Below are 22,173 nucleotides of genomic sequence, written 5' to 3'. Positions count from 1 at the left end.
AAGTACCCTAGCAAGCTTTCAGCAGTTTGTAAATCTGAGAGGGGGATAAATAGAATACAAACAATAAAAAATAAAATAATGTATTGATCTATTGTCACTATTTTAGGCACAGAGATGATCACATCTATTTATTCATCTGGCAAAAGAAAGTTTGATTTCCATAATCAGAGGCTAAACTAAAAGGGACAATAAGAGGCCATTATCCTTTGTATCCATTGTCACCATCTCTGTTGCAATTATTTAAAGTCAAGTGCAGACAGTAGGCAGCAGCAGCAGAATAGGGGACACCATTGTTGACATGACAGAGGCTCGGTCACATAGGCTGGAGGCCTCACTTCCACAATATTGTTTATCTGGGAAACCCCATTCAGGGAAAAAACAACCTTGCAGGCTACATATGCCACTGCAAACAGTGTGGGAGATCTATGTATTTAATCACCACTATTAATGAACTTTAGTAAAAGTTCAGGTATGGGATCCATTATCCAGAAACCCATTATCCAGAAAGCTCGGAATTATGGAAAGGCTATCTCCCATAGACTCCATTTTATCCAAATATTTAAAAAATTTTTACTTTTTCTCTTTAATAATAAAACTGTATTTTGTACTTGATCCCAACTAAGATATAATTAATCCGTATTGGAAGCAAAACCAGCCTATTTATTTAATGTTTACATGAATTTTTTAGTAGTGATGAGGCAAGTAGATCCAAATTACAGATCCTGACCATTCTGGATAACCAATCCCATACCTGTACTAGAAACATTAATGGAATCATTAATATACAGCTATTAGGATCTGTTATTCGGAAACCTATTATCTACAGAGTTCCGAATTATGAAAAGACTGTGTCCCATAGACTCCATTGTATCCAAATAATCAAAAAATGTAAAAAAAAATTTTTTCTCTGTAATAATAAAACAGTAGCGTGTACTTGATCCCAACTAAGATATAATTAATCCTTATTGGAGGCAAAACCAGCCTATTGGGTTTATTTAATGTTTACATAATTTTGTAGAAGACTTAAGGGTTGAAGATTCAAATTACAGAAAGATCCGTTATCCAGAAAGCCCCAGGTCCCGGGCTTTCTGGATAACTGGTCCCATACCTGTATCTGATAAAACCGAAAGGGTACTGCACCTGTTTTTTCTTTTTTCTTTGGGCATCTAATACAAGATTAATGTTATTCTCATAAATTTCTGCTGCAATAAGGGTTACACAAGTCATGGGGATGAGAGAGGCAGTTCAATAGTTAATTTTTGGGGAGTCCCAGGCAATTGGCACTTGCTGATCTGCATTTTCTTGGTGTAGGAATACCAGATATGTACGAGTTAATGCTTTAAAGAAACGTGCAGCTTCCATGCTGGTTGGTTAAGTGCTTTGCCTTTTTGGCAATGAATTCTGAAAGCTGATTTGTTTAACAGGATTATAGAAATCTCATTTTGACAGCTAGAGGGTGAAGCCTACATGACACTATGCAAATGGCACTAGCCATAGTAAATTGGATGTCACCAAATTTTTAATTACTTTTCTGTCTGTTATGCAAAGCAGAGCAAATATTCCTCTCTAATGAACAGAGTGTAAATGCGGTATTTCCAGCAAAATGACTTATATGCATATGCATTAAGCACGCTGCATCGAGTTGTTTTTTAAGCATTCTCTAGTTTTTATTCATGTCCTTGCTTTCCACGGGGCTCTGAGTTTATTTATGAACGAAATTACAGCATAGGATGATCATCATTGGAAAAATGAACAACATAATAAATAAAAACTTAATTGTTTTTTATGTTGTCCTTCCTCATAGTTTCAACTATGATATATCAACTGAACTGGAAAAAGTGTATCTATATTTTTACTGCTTGTATATTTTTTTTGGAATGTACCATAAACTAAATATATCAGAAACATTTTTTACTTTGCACAGTCTATTTACCCAGTTTTTAGTCTAAAGCTGGCCATAGATGTAAAGATCTTTAAAATATCTTTTCTTTATTGTGAGACCACGATTATCTCGAAACGATCGTTTAAATTTATGATGTGTCAATCAACTAAAAAGACAATTTCAGGCAATATTGTCAGCAAAACTGAGGGTAGCTGCCTGCTTGGCCCTGCAAACATAGATAGATTGCACTGGGACCGATAAAGGTTTTCTAACCTGGTCAATCAATTTTCTGACAGATGTTGGATAAAAAATCATAAGATGTACGTTTGTTCGAATCCCACTAATTTCATGATAATTTGACGAATTGGTTGGATTTCTCTAAAATCGGTCGTTCGGCAAAGAAAAATCTTTGCATCTATGGGGACCTTTACACTGAATAAGAAAAGTTTGTGACCCCCTTGATGGGGCAATTAAAAGTCCATGGGGGTTTTTTTTGGCTACTTCGACCATCGAATGGGCTACTTCGACCTTCGACTACGACTTCGAATCGAACGATTCGAACTAAAAATCGTTCGACTATTCGACCATTCGATAGTCGAAGTACTGTCTCTTTAAAAAAAAAAAAAAACTTCGACCCCCTAGTTCACCACATAAAACCTACTGAAGTAAATGGTAGCCTATGGGGAAGGTCCCCATAGGCTCTGCAATCTTTTTTTGGTCGAAGAAAAATCATTCGATCGATGGATTAAAATCCTTCGAATCGAACGATTCGAAGGATTTAATCGTTCGATCGAACGATTTTTCGTTCGATCGAACGAATTGTGGTAAATCCTTCGACTTTGATATTCGAAGTCGAAGGATTTAACTTCGACAGTCGAATATCGAGGGTTAATTAGCCCTCGATATTCGACCATAAGTAAATTTGCCCCTATGTGTTTCTACAGAATTAAATAATAAAAGTTCAGGTATGGGATCTGTTATCCAAAAAACCAATTATCCAGAAAGCTTGGAATTGCCACCTTCATAGACTCTTCATAGACATTTTATCCAAATTTGTCAAAATTATTTCCTTTTTCTCTGTAATACCTTGTGCTTCATCCAAGCTAAGATATAATTAATCCTTATTGAAAGCAGAACCAGCCTATTGGGTTTATTTAATGTTTAAATGATTTTCTAGTAGATGAAAATCCAAATTACGGAAAAGATCAGTTATCCAGGAAAACCACAGGTCCCAAGCAGTCTGGATAACAGGTTTTATACCTCTATAGGAAATACAGAAATATGTCAAAATTAGAAGAAAGATGCATAATTACAACTGCTCCTAGCCAATGAATGACATTTTTAATTCTTGCTTTGTTTACACTAGGGGGCCCATTTACTAAGGTTCGAAGTGAATTCGAAGTGAATTTTCAAATTCACTAAAGTTCTTTGGGTACTTCAACCATCGAATAGGCCAAAATTCTATTTGAATTGAAAATATGTTGAAGTACTGTCTCTTTAAAAGACTTCGACACTTCGCCACCTTAAAGGGATACTGTCATGGGAAAAAAATTTTTTTTCAAAATGAATGAGTTAATAGTGCTGCTCCAGCAGAATTCTGCACTGAAATCCATTTCTCAAAAGAGCAAACAGATTTTTTTATATTCAATTTTAGAATCTGACATGGGGCTAGACATATTGTCAATTTCCCAGCTGCCCCAAGTCATGTGACTTATATTTGAATTGAATACAAAAAAATCAGTTTGCTCTTTTGAGAAATGGATTTCAGCGCAGAATCCTGTTGGAGCAGCACTATGAACTGATTAATTTTGGAAAAAAATTTTTTTTCCCATGACGGTATCCCTTTAAACCTGCCGAATTGCTATGTTAGCCTATGGGGCCCCCAGAACCCATAGCCAGTATTTGGCTACGTTTTTAGAAGTCGAAGGTTTGTTTTTTGAAGATCGATCGATTAAATTGTTTGAATCGTTCGATTTCTATTCGATCGAAAACTGCTAAATTTAATTTTAAAAAAACCTTAGACTATCGAATTTTTACAATTGACCCATAGTAAATGTGCCCCATGGTCTGTGAAGGTTTTGCTTCCTTGGCTTATACATAGATATTCCTCTGAACTAAAGTATAGCAGCCCTTTAAGTATATAACATTTCCTGCAGCACATTGGGTAGGCTTCTATTGTTTTCTGTGGTTTTGTTTTTTGAGCTTTATCCATAGAACCACACCGCATGCTACACTAATGCTTTAAAATGGGAAATAATCAAAGTGGAAAGTAATCGTTTTAATGACCAAATTAGCATTTTCTTTGCTTGTCTGTTTCCATCTCATTGTAGTGCAATTAGACAGTGATTTATATGATTTGCCTGAAGGAGGAAGCCAGTAAATATGTTAAGAGATTATTTGATCTACAAACCCTTAGAGAAACATCCAGTAGACTTGGCAGGCTTGGTTTTACTGTTTTACAGTAATTTGGAGATAGTTGACATTTCCATTTTGCAGTTAGCTTTTTTTTTTATTATTATTCACTTGTTTTCAATGATTTGCTTGCATTGCTGAAATGCCTGTTTCTAAATGACGGAAACACCTACCAATGCCATTTAATATACAAATTGACTCCAATCACATTGTCACATAATTCATTGGGGTTGGTATGGAAGATGTTAGCGGCAAGTTCTATAAGAACGGAATATACCAACACCACCTTCTGGGCATAATTAAAATGCAGTGGAGATACATGTGTACATGAATTTTTTAAAATGCTTTTTGCCTCCATATGTGCCCACAGATGTCTTAGAGGCAGGATTATTCTCATGATAGTATTTCATTCATACCCAAACTGTGTCCTCATGAGAAAACGCATTTAGTTACTTTTAACGTATTTATTCCTAGGAGCATTAATTACTTACTGTGACACAATATCCTCATGAGAGTATTGTGCTCTCTCCATATTCAGATGACGGTAACCCTGTGTTATTCAAATAACAGTATTTTCTCTTTGTTACTATTCTGAATTTTTCTTGGTGACGCAGACAGTATTCCATTCAATATTTTACTCTCAGATTGTGTTTCTTTGTGTTAATTCTTTCCCCCCCTCATTATTTTTAGTATTGTTGTATCAGTTTGATACTCAGGCAGAGTTTTCCTGGGGAGGCCTATTTATCAAAGGTCAAGTTTATGTGAATTTTTTTTTTTTTTCAATTCGACTGGGAGGTTATTTAAAAAAAAATTTGAATGTCTAATATTTGATTGAATGGCTCAGACCCAAAAATTCTAATTGTATTTGATTCGTACGAATCAAGTTTTTCTTCCAAAAAAAAAAAAAAAAACTCGAATGATAGGAAGGCTATTAACATCTCCAAATGGTTTAATGAACCTCTGCCATTGACTTGTACATGAACTTGGCAGGTTTTAGGTGGTGAATATTCGAATTAGGACTACTTCCATGGTCGAGATGTGATAAATCTCACATTCGAATTTACATTCGAATAGGGGGATTAAAATGCGAATGCGTGAATTTCAGGATTCGAATTTACTATTCGACTCTTGATAAATCTGCTCCTTGATGTTCATGCTTGTTACACTGCTTTTATAAAAGTATACAGCTGTTAAGGGTATCTCTTTGTTACTTCAGCAGTCATGTTCTCCTTTCTAACTGTTAAATGCTACTCTTGAAAGCATTCCTTTGCTACTCTAGTAGTATTCCATCCTGATGGTTAAGGTGGCCATAGACGTAGAGATCCGCTCGTTTGGCAATGTCGCCAAACAAGCGGATCTCTCCCCGATATGCCCACATTGAAGTGGACAATATTGGGCTGTCAGATTCGGGACCACATAGACGCACAGATGCAGCCGCGATCCAAAGGGATTTTCCAACTAGCCTGATCGAGAAAGTCGGCCAGATATCTATCGGGAAAGCCCGTCGGATGGCCACACATGGGCCAATAATCTGCCGACTCGGCCTTTAGTCATGTTCAGTAATATTTTGGTTTTGTTTATCCAATTAAATCTCTAGTGTAAACAAAATACAGGCCGATGAAGATGTCTAGACTCATTGGAGCCACTAGCTTTCTCCTGAAACCAGATTAGGCTGTAAGGTTGTGTCATCAGGCCAAAACTTAGTAGCTGGAGTTTTTGCTGATTAAAACAGTCAATTGCACTTATCAATTGCACTCTGTGACAGAGCCTTAAGGTGGCCATAGACACACAGATCCTATTATACAAATCAAGGATTCGTACGATTTTCGGATCGTGTGTGACGTGTGCCGACATCTTTCGTCCGGCGAAGATCGGTCGTTTGGTCGAACGGTCAGGTTTGATTTTAACCCGACCGATCCCGCCGGAGCCCACGGCACATCGTAATCGGATTGTTTGGCCGTACAATCAGATTACCCCCGATATAGCCATGTTTGTTAATGGCATATCGGGGAAAGATCCGCTCGTTTGGCGATGTGGCCAAACGAGTGGATCTTTGCATCTATGGCCACCTTTACAGTTAACAAAGAAACAAGCACACATATTATTCTATAAGTTTTTATTTAAATTTCATTTGATTTGCTGTTCATTATTCTGCTGATGCCATAAGCTGATAAATGTGTTATTACATAGATGCCTACATACTTATTTCAAACTGAATGTTTTTGTTTTTCAGCAGGTTTATGCAACTGCAATGATGTCCCCACGTCCTTTCCCAGTGCTTCGTCTGGCTCAAGCACTCCAGTCTCCAGTTCCCATTTTCCACAACCTGCAGCCGCTCATTTGCAGCAAGGAGTCACCTCCTCCCCTTCATCTTCAGCCACTGTTCCTGCAAGCACCGCAGCAACTCAGGTACATAAGCCTTGTATATGTCCTCCAGCTATATATTGTGCTTTATTAATATAGGTGCGATGTATGTCTGGTGGTGGGTCAATGTTTATAAAATGCTCCTTGGCAATGTAGAAATTCTGAGGCTCCCATCTAAGAAAGAAAAGGGATAACCTAGTCCAGGGATGTTCTCTACAGCTCTTAACCATAGCCTTCCTCCAAGCATTTAGATTTCCTAAATATACAGAGTTTAAGTTAAGCAACAAATGGAAGGTAGCCTATTAAAGGCATACTGTCATGGGAAAACGTGTTTTTTTCAAAATGCATCAGTAAATAGTGCTGCTCCAGCAGAATCCTGCACTGAAATCAGTTTCTCAAAATAGCAAACAGATTTTTTTATATTTAACTTTGAAATCTGAAATGGGGTTAGACATATTGTCAGTTACCCAGCTGCCCCCAATCATGTGGCTTGTGCTCTGATAAACTTCAGTCACTCTTTACTGCTGTACTGCATCCTGGTGTGATATCACCCCTCCCCTTCTCCCTCAGCAGACTAACAACAGAACAATGGGAAGGTAACCAGATAGCAGCTCCTGAACACTCTTGTGTTAACAGCTGCCTGTTAGATCTAAAATCCAGGTCCCACTGCAACACATTCTGTTACATTGAGTAGGAGAAACAACAGCCTGCCAGAAAGCAGTTTAATCTTAAAGTGCTGGCTCTGTGGCTCTGAAAGACACATGACCAGGCAAAATGACCTAAGATGGCGCCTACACGCCAATATTACAACTAAGAAAATACACTTGTTGGTTCAGGAATTAAATTTTATATTGTAGAGTGAATTATTTTCAGTGTAAACAGTGTATCAGAAATAAAAATGACACCATATAAATCATGACAAAATCCCCTTAAATGTCTGCAATGTATATGGTAAAGGTAACCATTACTGAGCTATTTAGTATTTATTTTGAACATTTATATGCGTTTTTTTCTCCTCCACCTAAGATTCTCCTCAGATTATTAGGACAAATACCCTCTTTGCCCTACCCCCAACATCATTTTTGTTCAGTGCATTGCAGTACACTTGAACAAACATACTGTAAATATGACATATATAGATATTGCAGCGACAGGGTGATTGCCACAGATTGAATATGGCTACCAGAATGGGCAAAAATGCATTGTGCAGCAACAACATAACTCCTTGTGTGTGTACAGTATATGCCCCAAGAACAATGGCACATGGGGAGTGGATGGGGGATTGATCGCTTCCAGAATCCCAGGCATTCAATGATAAACATTTGCTCTACAGAATTTGATCACACTGTTAAAAATGCAACACAGCATCTTACCTTTGCAACATCAGTCCTTGATTATTGAATGTCCATCATAGCCATGGCTAGCAACACTGCACATTCTCCTGAGACCAAAGTATCGTATTTAATTGGATGTCTCTTTGTATCCAGCCCTTTTTGTTTTCAGAGCTCTTTGTGAGGGCTGCATATGTCACAGAGGTAGCTAAAGTAGGCAGGCTAATGAATGTTCATTGAAAAAAAAAACACAAGCCCGATTTAATAAAGTCTTTGGATTATATTTGTATTCTATTCAAGGCTGTTAATTCAGTTCAGGGCATACTAAGAATGCAGAATAATGTGTATACGGCAAATATTTGTTTTCATATATCCCGTCAGGTCATTTTCCCATCGGTGTTGGCTTTTTCTTGCTACGTTCAGCTCTCTGCTGCTATTTTCCATTTTTATCTTATCCGCTAATCATTGTTCTTTTTAGTATGCCTTTAAACTATTGGTAGTACAATCATTTGTCAAACAAAACATGCACATGTGTTTACATACCACCCTCTCACAAGAGGTCTGCTATAAGGGCTATTCCACACGGGGAGATAGCGACGCGTTTGCGGTCGCGGCGACAAAGCGCCGCGACAGTCGCCGCGACCGGCGCAGGCGACAGTTTTGTATGGGCGCCTATGTAAAAACGCCTGTGCTAACCACACGAGGCGATGCGCTTTTCAACAGTCGCCTGAAAATGCCTCGCCAGGCTTTTTCAGGCGACTGTTGAAAAGCGCATCGCCTCGTGTGGTTAGCACAGGCGTTTTTACATAGGCGCCCATACAAAACTGTCGCCTGCGCCGGTCGCGGCGACTGTCGCGGCGCTTTGTCGCCGCGACCGCAAACGCGTCGCTATCTCCCCGTGTGGACTAGCCCTTAAAGAAAAAGAACTTGGCAACTACAACAGCATCCAGGAATGCAGATACTCAATTTATTATTTGTTTTGGAGGGGGTGGGACTTTACATTTGTAAATTAGCATTGTCCTGTAGGAGGATTGCACTGATATAGGTAATGATTCTCTGTTGTGGATTGTATTTCATGTGTCTATGCTGGGCATGTAGTTGAGAACAAAAACCACCAATACCTACCAGAGTTCAGGTTATTCTGCATAGGCGGTTATAACCCAGCATGTTTAAAGGGGTTCTTCATCCAAAAACACTTTTTTTACCCAAATTATCAAGAAAACGTAAGCAATCAACGTAAGCAAAGGTTGCTTGTAATTGTATTTGTTATTGAAAGCAGCATCTGTCTGTTACATTGTTTTTAAGTGTTCGACCCAGAGGGATAAACAAATACGGCTTTTACTTCCAATAACATTTACAAATAACTTTACAATTTTTAACATATGTGTATTTGGAAAGTTGCTTAGAATTATGTTTTCTTTCATTATATGTGACATGTATTGTGCGCTGTGGTCAGATACAAAGGGGCATATTTATCAAAGAGTGAAGGTAGGGATAGTGACTGTCCTCTAGAGCAGTGATCCCCAACCAGTAGCTCATGAGCAATATTATGCTCTCCAACCCCTTGGATGTTGCTCCCAGTTGTCTCAAAGCAGGAGCTTATTTTTGAATTCGAGGCTTGGAGGCAAGTTTTGGTTAAATAAAAACCAGCTGTTCTGCCAAACAGAGCCTCAATGTAGGTTGACAATCCACATAGGGGCAGCAATCACAGCACTTATGTAGCACCCCAAGAACATTTTTCATGTTAGTGTTACTCTCCACCTCCTTTTACTAAAGGTTGGGGTTCCCTGCTGTAGAGTGAAATTCTGACACTCTATTTCTATGGCATTCTGAAAAGGGATGTTTATCAAAGGGGGAACTTTCACTTTCACCCATTGATAAATACTCTTTCAAAAATCCCATAGCAATGAATGGATAGTGGCAGAATTTTACTCTAGAGGACTGTAGCGATCCCTAACTTCACTTTTTGATAAATATGCCCCTCAGTGTCTCTCCACTAAATGTGTCCATTTGCTCTTTCTTGACTGAACTGGTAGTACAGTGGCCAAACCATTGTGGAAAATCCATTGTCTTGCACTCCCCCCCGCAGGGCGTTGCATTTCGTTGCCAAAATCCGCTGCATCTGCCTACACTTGAGCAGAGACAATGCTTCCGGGTGCAGGAGTAAGAGTGGGGGAGCTTATTCTCGTCCTGCATTTTTCCACAGGGCGAGATTTGCAATAGTTTTGGCCCTATCCTCTTAAATCGATGTTTGATTTGGGCTTGTTTAGATATGTGTCTGGCACAATGGAAAATGTCATTATCAAAGAAGTTGTCTTGTGTTTGGTATCCATAACCAGTAGCATTTTACTGGCTGCAGGGTCCAAGCAATCAGCACCTTCATTTGATATACCAAGTGGGGGTTTGTGGGGGATTGGCAGCTGTCAAGCACTAAGAACATTAGAGGTAGGCGGCACCTAGTTTATTACAGCTCAGCTTAGTGCTCCATCAGGCACATCTCCATCATCAGCTCAAGGGCATCAGTGTTTAATGACAACCTTTATTTCTCCAGCATCAAGCAAGTGTAGCAGGGTGTTTCTTTTGTGACTACAGCAACATACGGTGAACTAAGCATTTTGCAGCAACTCCTACTTTGTGCTGTTAAGCCCTAGCCATGCAGACGTTTCTTTTCTAAAGCTCAGGCTTAAGCAGAGAACCTTATGGCCTTTAGGACAAGTTGCTATTTGTGGCTCAGCGTTTTATCACGGTTACTACTAATGTTAGAAAATACGTCTCTGCTAAAACACTCAAATCACAGAATTGCTCAAAAATACATTCAACTGTATTTTCGAGTGATTATGCATTTTGAGTGTTTTAAAAAAGACAATTCTTAGTATTGTCTATGGCAGGGTATTTACTCGCATTTAGTACAGGTTAGGGACCTGTTATCCAGAATGTTTGAGAACTGGGATAACAGAGCTTTCTGTTATTTGGATCTCCATGCATTAAATCTGCTCGAGTGGAGGCCTTTCTGTAATTCAAAGCTTTCTGCATAACGGGTTTGTGGATTACTGATCCCATACCTACAGTTGGGAGAAATAGCATCACGTGTCATTGCCCTTAGAGTTTATAGTTGTATATGAAAGATAATTACATTGCCAAACATAAAGGCATTAAATATTACTCAAGTGCTTGGTTTATCCCTCCAGGTGCAGAACCTTGGAAAATGTCAGGTGTTGTGGAAACTGCAATAATAATAAGTTAATAGTAACTTTTTATTAATGTTTTCCATTAATAAAGCACTGCGTATCTTGACAGCGCTATATAAATAAATGATGATGATGATGATTAATTAACAAAACATAACATATAGAAGGAGAAAGTATAGAAAGGAAGAGGAGGAAACATTAAGAAGATAAGTTGGAGTGTGCTTATATGGCTTTATAAGTGGTTGCTGGTGAGTCAAGCCAAGGAGTCCATATTTTCTAGAATTTTTGTGGGCAGCCTCTGGCTATGTAGGGTTAGTCTGTAGAGTTCCTGCTGGGAGTTTTAGTTTAACTCACTTTGGGAGAGTAGGAGGTAAGGGGCCCATCCAATGCAGTGCCACTGTTTTCCTGGCGTAGAACAGGAGCGCTCTCATCACCAATCTGGCGTGAGATCTTGGAACTACAATTCCAAATGTGTCCATTTGCTCTTTCTTGACTGAACTGGTAGTACAGTGGCCAAACCAAATTTGCATCTTTATGTCCCTATATTTTCTTATAGATCTTCTCCAATGGATAATTCTATACATTTTATTGACCTGAATCACAATAGCATAACTTACATTACTTCTTTGGACATGTGCACACTGGTGAAGGCATCTGAATTCCTTCTTTATTTCGGCAAGTGATTAGATCTTGAGCATTAGAGGAGGAATATTTTAAATTCCCCAATTCTTCCGTGAAAGAAAAGCCAGAGGGTGGGGGGGTGATGCAGAAGGAATTTGGAGCTAGAAGGAAAATTCTTGGTTAGCATGTGACCCAACAGGAAGAACAAAGGCATCCCAGTACTAGAGTAATCCTGTATTCACTCTAATTAAAATCCTTCCAATCTTATTTAGCCCTTGTTCCAGTGAGATTGGCTTCACATTGAAATGATCATTCAGGCCGAGTGAAGTGAAGGCAGTTGCAGGATTCGGCACAGTGCTGCATGCTGAGCCAGCTGCATCTTATGTTTGCCTCTTAGCACTAAATGCTTTCTGCCTCCAAGCTGAGGCTTATTTAGTTTGGCTTATCTGGTGCTGCTGTGGCAACCATCAGTCTCCAGGCAACCGAGCCACATTGACCTCTTCATTGAACTGAGTGTAGCGGGACCTCAATTTAGCTGCCTGAGACAATAGTGATGGAGCTGAATGTGAAAAACATGTGGTCTAATAGAATTTCCGGTTCTTTATCCCCACCCCGCCTACACAGCCCTTTATATTAAACCATTCTGAAGATATTAAAATGCAAATCAAACTATTCACTACTTTATTTCATTGGCGTTTACAGATTTGAGGCAGTGGCCGCCTCATCCTTATGATTACTTTCTTACCAAGTTTATATCCGTGCATCTTCTGCTGGTGCACTCACTGTAAATTGGGGCCACATCACTTGGCCTGAATGATTGCAACCAGCCTCTTCAAGTCGATTTCAGGTTCAGAATGCATTGAACTGGAAGCACACATCAGGTTTTGGGTTATTTTCTGTTCTTTTATTCCAAATCTGTTTTTTTGTTTACATTTCAGAAATATCAGTGAAAACCTGTGCCCTTGTATTAGCCAGATTATTTATTTTTTTTACTATGTCATATGTCAGAACAAATACTTTTTATATTCTGGCCCTGCCTCTTAAAACGTTATTAATTTAAAGTGCCCAAAAACCAAATAAGATCTAGGGTTGGGCATTGTTTTAATTCAAAGTATACCAAATTTTGCCAGAATTGCCAGATAATTGTTATATCTCTACATGTATGAGACCTTTTATCCAGAATGTTTGGGACCTGGGGTTTTCCTAATTACGGGGCTTTCCATAATTTGGATCTTCATACCTTAAGTCTACTAGAAAATCATGTAAACATTAAATAAACCCAGTAGGCTGGTTTTGCTTCCAACAAGGATTAATTATATCTTAGTTTAGATCATGTACAAAGTACTTTTTTATTATTACAGAGGAAAAGGAAATCATTTTAAAAATGCAGATTATTTGGATAAAATGGAGTCTATGGGAGATGGCCTTTCCATAATTCGGAGCATTCTGGATAAAGGGTTTTTTTAACAAGGCCAAAACTAATACATTTATGTAATTATAGAATGGTCTCCCCCAATAGTAAGGCAGCCTGCCCAGTAAAAATGGAGTTTCTTATACACAGATGTGTGGAAGTCCCATATAGCCAATGTATACCAGGTGCAGCATGCATGCCTATGTACTTTAATAGAGTGTTTCACTGTAAATGTCAGTTTAATGGCATCACACCCTATCATTAACTGTTGTGGTAGTTTAATATCAAAAGTGATATTTCTTTGATTTAAATAAAATAAAAAATTAGGTGTGTTCACATGTAATTTGGAGGCACAAAGCCAAATTTTCTCTGCCCGGTATTGTTGACCTGAATTTTCCCATAATAGTAACACAATGATGGAATGACATTGAGCCGAAGGAAGATATCTGTGGTCATAAAATGTCATTTGAATAGACTGTCTGTCAGTTATAATGTCTGCTCTCCTTCAGCTCGCATAAAAATCTTGCCTTTCTTGGTGTCATCGGGATGGGCTTAATAGCGTGTCAGAGTTTTAATTTTTGACAGTTAATTCACTTGCAGGCAAAATGACTAGTAAAGATAAAAATGGCTGACTACATGGCATTTTTTTTATTCTCTGGCTTATGTGAAATAGAGAATTGGTGAAAGATTACTCTCTGTTGGTTTGAAGGGTAAATTCTAAAGTCTTTATTAACAACTGTATTTTGGATGATTACCAACCAAATTTTAAATATCTCCAAAAGATGCTTTATTTTATTAATACACAGAGTAGTTTTCATCTAGGTGAGCTATCATAGCATTAAACCTATACCGATTCTGAATGTCATAAACATCCTGACATAGGGACAAATTACTGTTTATTTTTTTTTCTTTTTCAAATCCATTATCTGCGGTCAGAGCTGGCAGTAGTAGGATTTATGCCCAGTGATCGAAGCATTTCAGTTTATTAATGGATGGCCCAAAGAGTTTCATACTCGCAGCTTAAAGGAACAGTAACCCCAAAAAATTAAAGTGTTTTAAATAAATGACAATATAATTTACTGTTGCCTGTACAACTATGGTTTATTTAATCAAACCACTATGTAGCCATGGGGGCAGCTATTTAAGCACAGGAGACACAGTATATAACAGATAAGCTCTGTAGTATACAATGGGATTCTTTAGAACTTATCTGTTATCTACTGTGTATCCTGTGCCTTTTCTCCTTTTTCGGCTTTGAATGGCTGCCCACATGGCTACACAGCAGCTTGTTTATATAAACTATAGTTTTGTTTCTGTAGCAAATACACCGGTTTTACCAGTTCAGCGCAACACTACATTATATTTTCAGTACTTTAAAGCACTTTAATTTTTTGGTGTTACTGTTCCTTTAAGTAAGTATCTGAATGTCATAAACATGCAAGCATCAGGACTAGGGATAGGCGAATTTTTTCGCCTTGTTTCACAGCAGAAATGAAGCCCATAGACTTGTATGGTGTTTTGTGACAAAAAAAAAAGACGCGCGTCAAAAGTTTTTGCTGCGCAACAAAAATGTTTTGACGCCCATAGACTTTAATGGGCGCATGCGACATTTTACCGGCGCCAAATTTTTGGTGAAATTAAACAGGTCAAATTCGCCCATCCCTAATCAGGACAAAACACTATTAATTTTTGTAAACTTCAGTATCTGTGTTCAAGACTGGCAGCAGTACTATTTATACCCAGTAATCTTGATAGTTCAATATATTAATGGCTGTGCCAAAGAGTTTCATACTCACAGCTTAAAGGTAGCCATACACGGCCCAATAAAAGCTGATAGACCGAGTTGGCAGCTTATGGGGCCCTCCGACGGGCTTCCCCGATCGATATTTGCCCGAAAGTCGTGATCTGACTGTCCGTTACCCATCGTTAGGGCCCACAATCGGATCGGCCCAAACAAGCAGATCGCCAAACAAATAGATCTCTCTGTGTATGGCCATCTTTACTCGCAACCACCATACAGTTCTTTTAAATGTTATGTATTGTTAAGAGTGGGTCTCTAATGTTCTATATCAATGATCATTTTGCTTTTTACTTCAATATTTTAGAAACTTAAATCAGCCCTAATGAACAAGATATTTTATATCTACAGTAATAATAAGAAAAAAATATTCTGATTTCAGTACAGGTTTGGGACCGGTTATCCAGAATGTTTGGGACCTGGGGGTTTCTGGATAACGACTGTTTCCATAATTTGGATCTTCATACCTTAAGTCTACTAGAAAATCATGTAGACATTAAATAAACCCAATAGGCTGGTTTTGCTTCTAATAAGGATTAATTATATATCAGTTTGGATCAAGTACAAGGTACTGTTTTATTGTTACAGAGAAACAGGAATTAATTATAAAAAATTTAATTATTTGGATAAAATGGAGTCTATGGCAGATGGCCTTTCCATAATTCGGAGCTTTCTGTATATCTTGTCCTATAACTGTATATGGAAACTACAGAATACTCATACGTTTTAGTAAAAATCACTTTGGTTTTTATACATATGTATGTCTTTTTTTTAATCTTTTCGATATCTTGATTTATGCTATGTTTTTTTTTTATTCATAGAACCCTTATGGTCCTGAATGCCACCAAAGGACATGCATTTGTATTAATTCCTAAAGTCTCTGTATTTTAAGTTTATTCACAAGTATTTTGAAGTTTTACAACGCAAATCGTTGTACCACATTTAGAGAAATTCAGATCAGAATATTATATTTTTTCATTTTTCTGTGGTTCCCAAGTCATGGCAATGTATTTCTCTATAAAAGAAAAAGAAGAAGAAAAAAAAATATATATATATATGTATTTTGTGGTCACACCCTCATTGCACCCCCGCCTAATGGTTTTAAAAATAGTGGTGAGCACAACTTTCCCTTGTTTGTTATATATATAAATTAATCTTAATTCACCTTCTTGCAGTAAATTGTAGTAAAGCTGTTCAAAAGCAAAAACACGTGCTCTGTGTTTTTTTGTGCAGTTAGTCTTTCTCTACTAGCAATTCAGCATTTAATTCACTTACATCCCTACACAATAACAATATACCCCACATGGTCAATCGGAATCATTTGTTTTTTGTTTTTTTTGCAGTTTAACATTTCTCCTGCCTGTATGAGTTATCCAACCTCTTGCAAGTATAGCATTTAAAATTTGTGACATCAAAAGGAGAATGAAAATGATTGCAGAATCTGATGTTTAGGGCTTCTGAGGTTATCACTGGTGTGTGTATATGTATGTATGTATGTATGTATGTATGTATATATATATATATATATATATATATATATATATATATATATATATATATATATTCTAGATCTATATTGTAAAATCCTCCTTATTACAATTGTAATATTTTTCAACATTTTTTTTTTTTGCTGATTTTGCTTGTCATTGCCTATAGAAATGTCTAAGGCTTTGAGCGACACTTGGGGGATAAATCATTACTCTACTTTCCTGTTTTTTCTCTTTGTTCCAAGGCAATTTCCTTTTTTTTTTTTTTCTCAGTAGGTTCTAATGGTTTCATTAGAATTAAAGCACCTTAGAACACAACTTTATTTATCTGGGAATTCTCTTCCATCCTCACTTTACTGGATTGTTTATTTGTTTAAATACTTTCTAGACTACTAGCAACTTTAGACTTTAACACACCGGGCGCCAACACCTCACCCTGTTGACCAAGAGGTTAACTCTGTTCTCCCTCAATACAAATAAATGCACAGGAAGTGACCAGTCTACGTGACCCCCATTTTTTTTAAACACAGAAGACAAAGAAGAATTTAATCAAAGCAAAAGCATAGGACGTGCTTTTCATCTGATTGAAAGAGTTCAGTTGCGCTGATTGGAGGGGAAAAAGAAAACAGGAAAAGAAAACTTACATGACTTAGAGTAGAGCAAATCTGCGGAGTGTTGAAGTAACCACCAGTATCATATGAGATCTTCTGTAAATTGTATTTAGCACATCAACTGCCTCCGTATCAAGTAACAAAATCTCCCACTATAGAGTAATAAAATAAGAGGCTTATTGATGGTGTATAAACTGATTAAAGCAGTCTCCGAGTTGGTTTTCCATACATGAGATGACACCAGAGAATACGGGGGAAGAGAGTTCAGTAATGGTTTAAGTACAATGAAATCCCTCCCTCTTCTTTATGGAAACTCAACTTGCAGGCATTTTAGCATTAGCCTAAACAATGGCCCTGAATATGTTAAGCCCCTAACAATTAGGGAGCAGTTTGGGGCATTGAATAATGTCGAATGATGCAATTGAATCTGACAGCTTCAACAGTCAGCCCCCTCATGGGACCTGAAAGTTGTTCACACTTGGTTTCATCTCTCATCACACGCTGAGTATTAAAGCTCTAGTTGTCGGGAGCCTGGGCAAAAAATGTGAAGGGTGCTAGAAAAAAAAACCCAAGATGTGTTGTGCAAATTTAACTCTAAGGTTCCTCCCACATATTAAAAAGGACCTGCCCAGATTCACCAATACATTCTGTTAAGACTGTTATTTTGGGCAGTCAAGTCTGCACATGCAACTTGAACATTGTGACGCTGAATTTAATATAGAAAACGTCTGCTCCAAAAGTAATTGCCTCCCCCCTTCCCAAAGTCACAGCTTTTATGTGACATACTTTGCATCCCTCATGTGAAATTTTCACCCGTTGAAAAACGTTATTAGTGTGAACATTTTTAAGTTGCAGAAGTGGCTGAGAATAAGAGAGAGACCCCAGTAGTAAACGCGTTAGCAGTTAAAATAACGAAATCACTCAATAGTTGCATGCGCTCTGCTTTTGTACAAACACATAGACACCAGATACCGATAGACTGCGTAAGTTCTTTGTAATAAATATCGCTGCCCTTGGAAACTCTGTTGTACTGAGGTTTACACTAGCATTGATGCACTGATTTTGAATTGGATTTGCATAATAATGCAAACGAACCAGCGTTTTATTTTATACCACACATTGCCAAAGTGAAGCCTTCCACCTGTTGTTTGACTACAGCTCCCTGCATTCCTTGACAGCCTTCAAATTGCCTATAAATGCTAGTGAACCTGTTGGACAGCTATACTTTCATTCTTTTTCTAGTTAAGTTGTATAGGAAGCTTTTTTTTTTTTTTTATAATACAGGTATGGGATCTCTTGTCCGGAAACCTGTAAATCCAAATCTGAAACCTGAAATCCAAATTGCGAGAAGACCATCTCCCATACAATACAGTTCCTGCAAATCTGATTCCCTTTTTCTCTGTAATAATAAAACGGTACATTTTGTACTTGATGGTAACTAAGTTGCATGAATTTGTACTGGTAGCAAAACAATCCTATTGGTTTTACATGCAAAAGACTACTTATCCAGTAACCCTCTGGTCCCAATCCAGCCGTATATCTTGTAATAACTAATTAGATTGCAACATTACATAAATTATTCCTTTTAATTCTGATGAGTAGGGCTCATTTACTATTTGAGTGCTATTTGTAATGTTTTTTTACATACAATGCATAATTACTAGGGATGCACCGAATCCTTTTGCCCGGCTGAACCAAATCCTTATTTGCATATGCAAATTAGGGGCCGGAGGGAAATTGCTTAACTTTTTGTCACAAAACAAGGAAGAAAAAAATGTTTTCCCCTTCCCACCCTATTTTGCCTATGCAAATTCAGATTCGGTTGGGTATTCTGCCGAATCTTTCGCAAAGGATTCGAGGGTTCGGCCGAATCCAAAATAGTGGATTCTGTGCATCCCTAATAATTATGTAAGTGCAAAAAATGCTCCAGAAGGCATATGGGTGGAGTTTTACACACCCATTCAGTTGGCGTTTGGCACTCCTGTTGCAACCAAGGAAAAGATAAAATCATGCTTTTTTAAATCATAAATAAGGTCAAATTCTAGTTTGTTTGAACTTTTTTAAATAAAATAATCAGAAAAAAAATCTGATTTTAATAAATAACCCCCTAAGTGATGGATTTATCAAAAGACACATTTACTAAGGGTTGAATTTGATACTTCTATAGTCTAAGTATTTTTTCGATCGAAAACGTAAGTTTTCGAAGGATTTTTTAAAAAAATACTAAAAACTTAGCCAAATACTGGCTATGGGTTCTAGGAGGTCCCCATAGGCTAACATTCGGCAGGTTTAAGGTGGCGAAGTCAAAGTTTTTTAAAGACAGAGTTAGAGTGCTCACCTGAACGTAATTACCCTCTCGGGTGCCGGGTGCTAGACAGTCCACAGGACCTCCTGCTCAAGGTCCAAACATCTCGAACATCCAAAGAAAACTGTAGCACACCGATCAAACTTGTCTTGTGAAAAAAAGTGTTTTTATTGGCTCACGGCAGACTGTCTGCCGTGAGCCAATAAAAACACTTTTTTTCACAAGACAAGTTTGATCGGTGTGCTACAGTTTTCTTTGGATGTTAAAGTTTTTTAAAGAGACAGTACTTAAATTTTTGAATGGTCAAATATTCAAAGTTTTTTCAATTCAAAACGAATTTTGGCCTATTCGATGGTCGAAGTACCCAAAAATTACTTCAAAATTCGAAGTTTTTGAATTCGAAAATTCACTTCGAATTCACTTCGACCCTTAGTAAATGGGCCCCTAAGTAATAACTTAAATGAAAAATAATAATAATAAAAATTACTTGGATTAAAAAAAAATATTACAAATTTTTATGATTATTTGTAATCATAAAAACTTGTAAAAATTATTTTCATCTCTGTTATTTATCCTTTGCTAACAAAAAAAGAATTCTAGAATTGTGCAAATTACCCATAGACTTTAATCTCAAAGCAACTTGACAGTTCTTGTGGCATGTCTACAATTCTCGAGTTAGTGGAGTGATGGAAAAATTTGGATCTCAGCAGTTTAAGCAGTTTTTAAGTTGAAAGACACACAAAAAAACAGATGTATTCAAAAAAATATTTGACTGCGGAAAATACATGATTTTTAGTCAAAACCTTATCTTATTTCTCATCTGGACCATTGAAAAATTGGCCTCTTAACAAGCATGGTTAGTCACAGGATAGCAACCAAATAACTTTAATTTCAGATTAAAAAGCACAAGAATAAAAAGTAAATAATTCCAAAAAATCAAAGAGAATGAAGACATATTACAGTTTGCTTTGATTTTCATTTGGGTGCAGAAATCTCCCTTTCTATCAACAGACTATTTCATAGAAATCACATTTATAGAATAAACTTTTCTTGCTGTTTAAGCCTTCCGATTCTGCATTGTAAAATAGAAACTGAATGGAAAACACCCAGTTTCAATGCCTTTATTTTTAATAAAAGATTTATGAATTAATGTTAAAATATAAAGTAAAATAGAAGGCAAAATGTTAATCAAAGGCCATTTTACAAAGAAACATTTTCGAAGACACGTCTGCCAAATTCAACCGTTTAGAATTTATTATCTGCCAGGGCAAAATTATAAAATACAAACGGCCATTATTTTACTCTTATTTTAAAGATATTTTATGGTCCATAAGTTTACTATAGCCTATTGTATTATTTTTGAATGTTGTATCTTGGGATAAGTAGCCTGGAATGTTTGATCAGAATCTTTAGTATACATTCTAAATTTGTTGCAAAATTGCCACGTTTATTTACAATCATATTGGAACTTCCTACCTCTCAACAGTAGTCGTCTGTCTGACAGTGCCCGTTTTTTATTAACCGCTTACATCTTGGAAAAACAGACTCATTCCTTCAGAATATCTGGTGCCGTTGGAGTTAAGAGCTGGCTGGATGAAACCAGTAAAAATAAATGTCCAAGAAATATGCTATTAATGTCACTCATTTAGTCATTTTGTCAGCAAATGTAGTGACACCTTTAAACATAAATATGCCCTGTCATTCAGGAATTATACCCGAGAGAGACCAGGCTATGTGACAAGAGGAAGAGGCTAAGAATGTGGCTCAACCTCACATTTTCCTCTCAAATTATATTTAATAATTGGGCATTTTAGCAAAAGTGAATTCCGTTGCAAGTGGTGGATAGATAGATGATGGGTAGATAGATGATGGATAGATAGATGATGGATAGATAGATGATGGATAGATAGAGAGAGAGAGAGAGATAGATACAGTAGATGGATAGATAGATGATGGATAGATAGAGAGATATAATAGATAGATTCAGTAGATGGATAGGTGATGGATAGATAGATAGATGATGGATGGATAGATAGATAGATAGATATATGATGGATAGATAGAGAGCTATAATAGATAGATACAGTAGATAGATGATGGATAGATAGAGAGATATAATAGATACAGTAGATCAGTGATCCCCAACCAGTAGCTCGTGAGTAACATGTTGCTCCCCAACCCCTTGGATGTTGCTCCCAGTGGCCTCAAAGCAGGTGATTATTTTTGAATTTGAGGCTTGGAGGCAAGTTTTGGTTGTATAAAACCAGGTGCACTGCCAAACAGAGCATCAATGTAGGTTTACAATCCACATCGGGCTACAAATGGCCGATCACAGCACTTATTTGGCACCCCAAAAACATTATTCATGCTAGTGTTGCTCCCCAACTCCTTTAACTTCTCAATGTTGCTCACGTGTACAAAAGGTTGGGGATCCCTGCAGTAGATAGATGATAGATGATGGATGGATAGATGGATGGATAGATAGACAGATAAATGATAGAGAGAGAGAGATATATAGATACAGTATATAGAGAGAGAGATATATATATATAGATACAGTATATAGAGAGAGAGAGAGCACCAGGCTAACATTGCTAGGCAGTGAGTGTGGTTGTGCTGCACAGGACTACCATTGTAAGGCTAACTGAAGAACAGAAGAGGATGCACAGCTTGGGCAAGGGAGAGCAAAGAGCGGAGTCAGGAGTGGTGGCTCAGAGGAGAATGATTGTTGCGTGGAACAGCAGGGGTCTGTTACTGTTTCGT

At 37.4% G+C, this 22,173-nt stretch overlaps 1 protein-coding gene across 14 annotated transcripts in view; it reads left to right on the top strand.

Moving 5' to 3' along the window:
• The window catches only part of LOC108719864 (protein AF-10), a 160,494-nt gene that overhangs the window by 105,853 nt on the left and 32,468 nt on the right, over positions 1–22,173 (top strand). For 12 of the 14 annotated variants that reach the window (XR_005962166.1, XM_018269102.2, XM_018269105.2 and 9 more), the window contains one exon: positions 6,528–6,703. Coding sequence is in view for 13 of the 14 variants with exons in the window: in XM_018269102.2 (XP_018124591.1) it covers positions 6,528–6,703 (176 nt within the window). In the remaining variant the exon portion in view is untranslated. The remainder of the gene's footprint in view (positions 1–6,527; positions 6,704–22,173) is intronic. The other 2 variants (XM_018269104.2, XM_018269113.2) reach the window with 1 other exon arrangement.

The sequence above is a fragment of the Xenopus laevis genome, chromosome 6S, assembly GCF_017654675.1.
Source record: "Xenopus laevis strain J_2021 chromosome 6S, Xenopus_laevis_v10.1, whole genome shotgun sequence".
Lineage (NCBI taxonomy): Eukaryota > Metazoa > Chordata > Amphibia > Anura > Pipidae > Xenopus > Xenopus laevis.
This window is presented reverse-complemented; position numbering and strand designations above follow the sequence as displayed.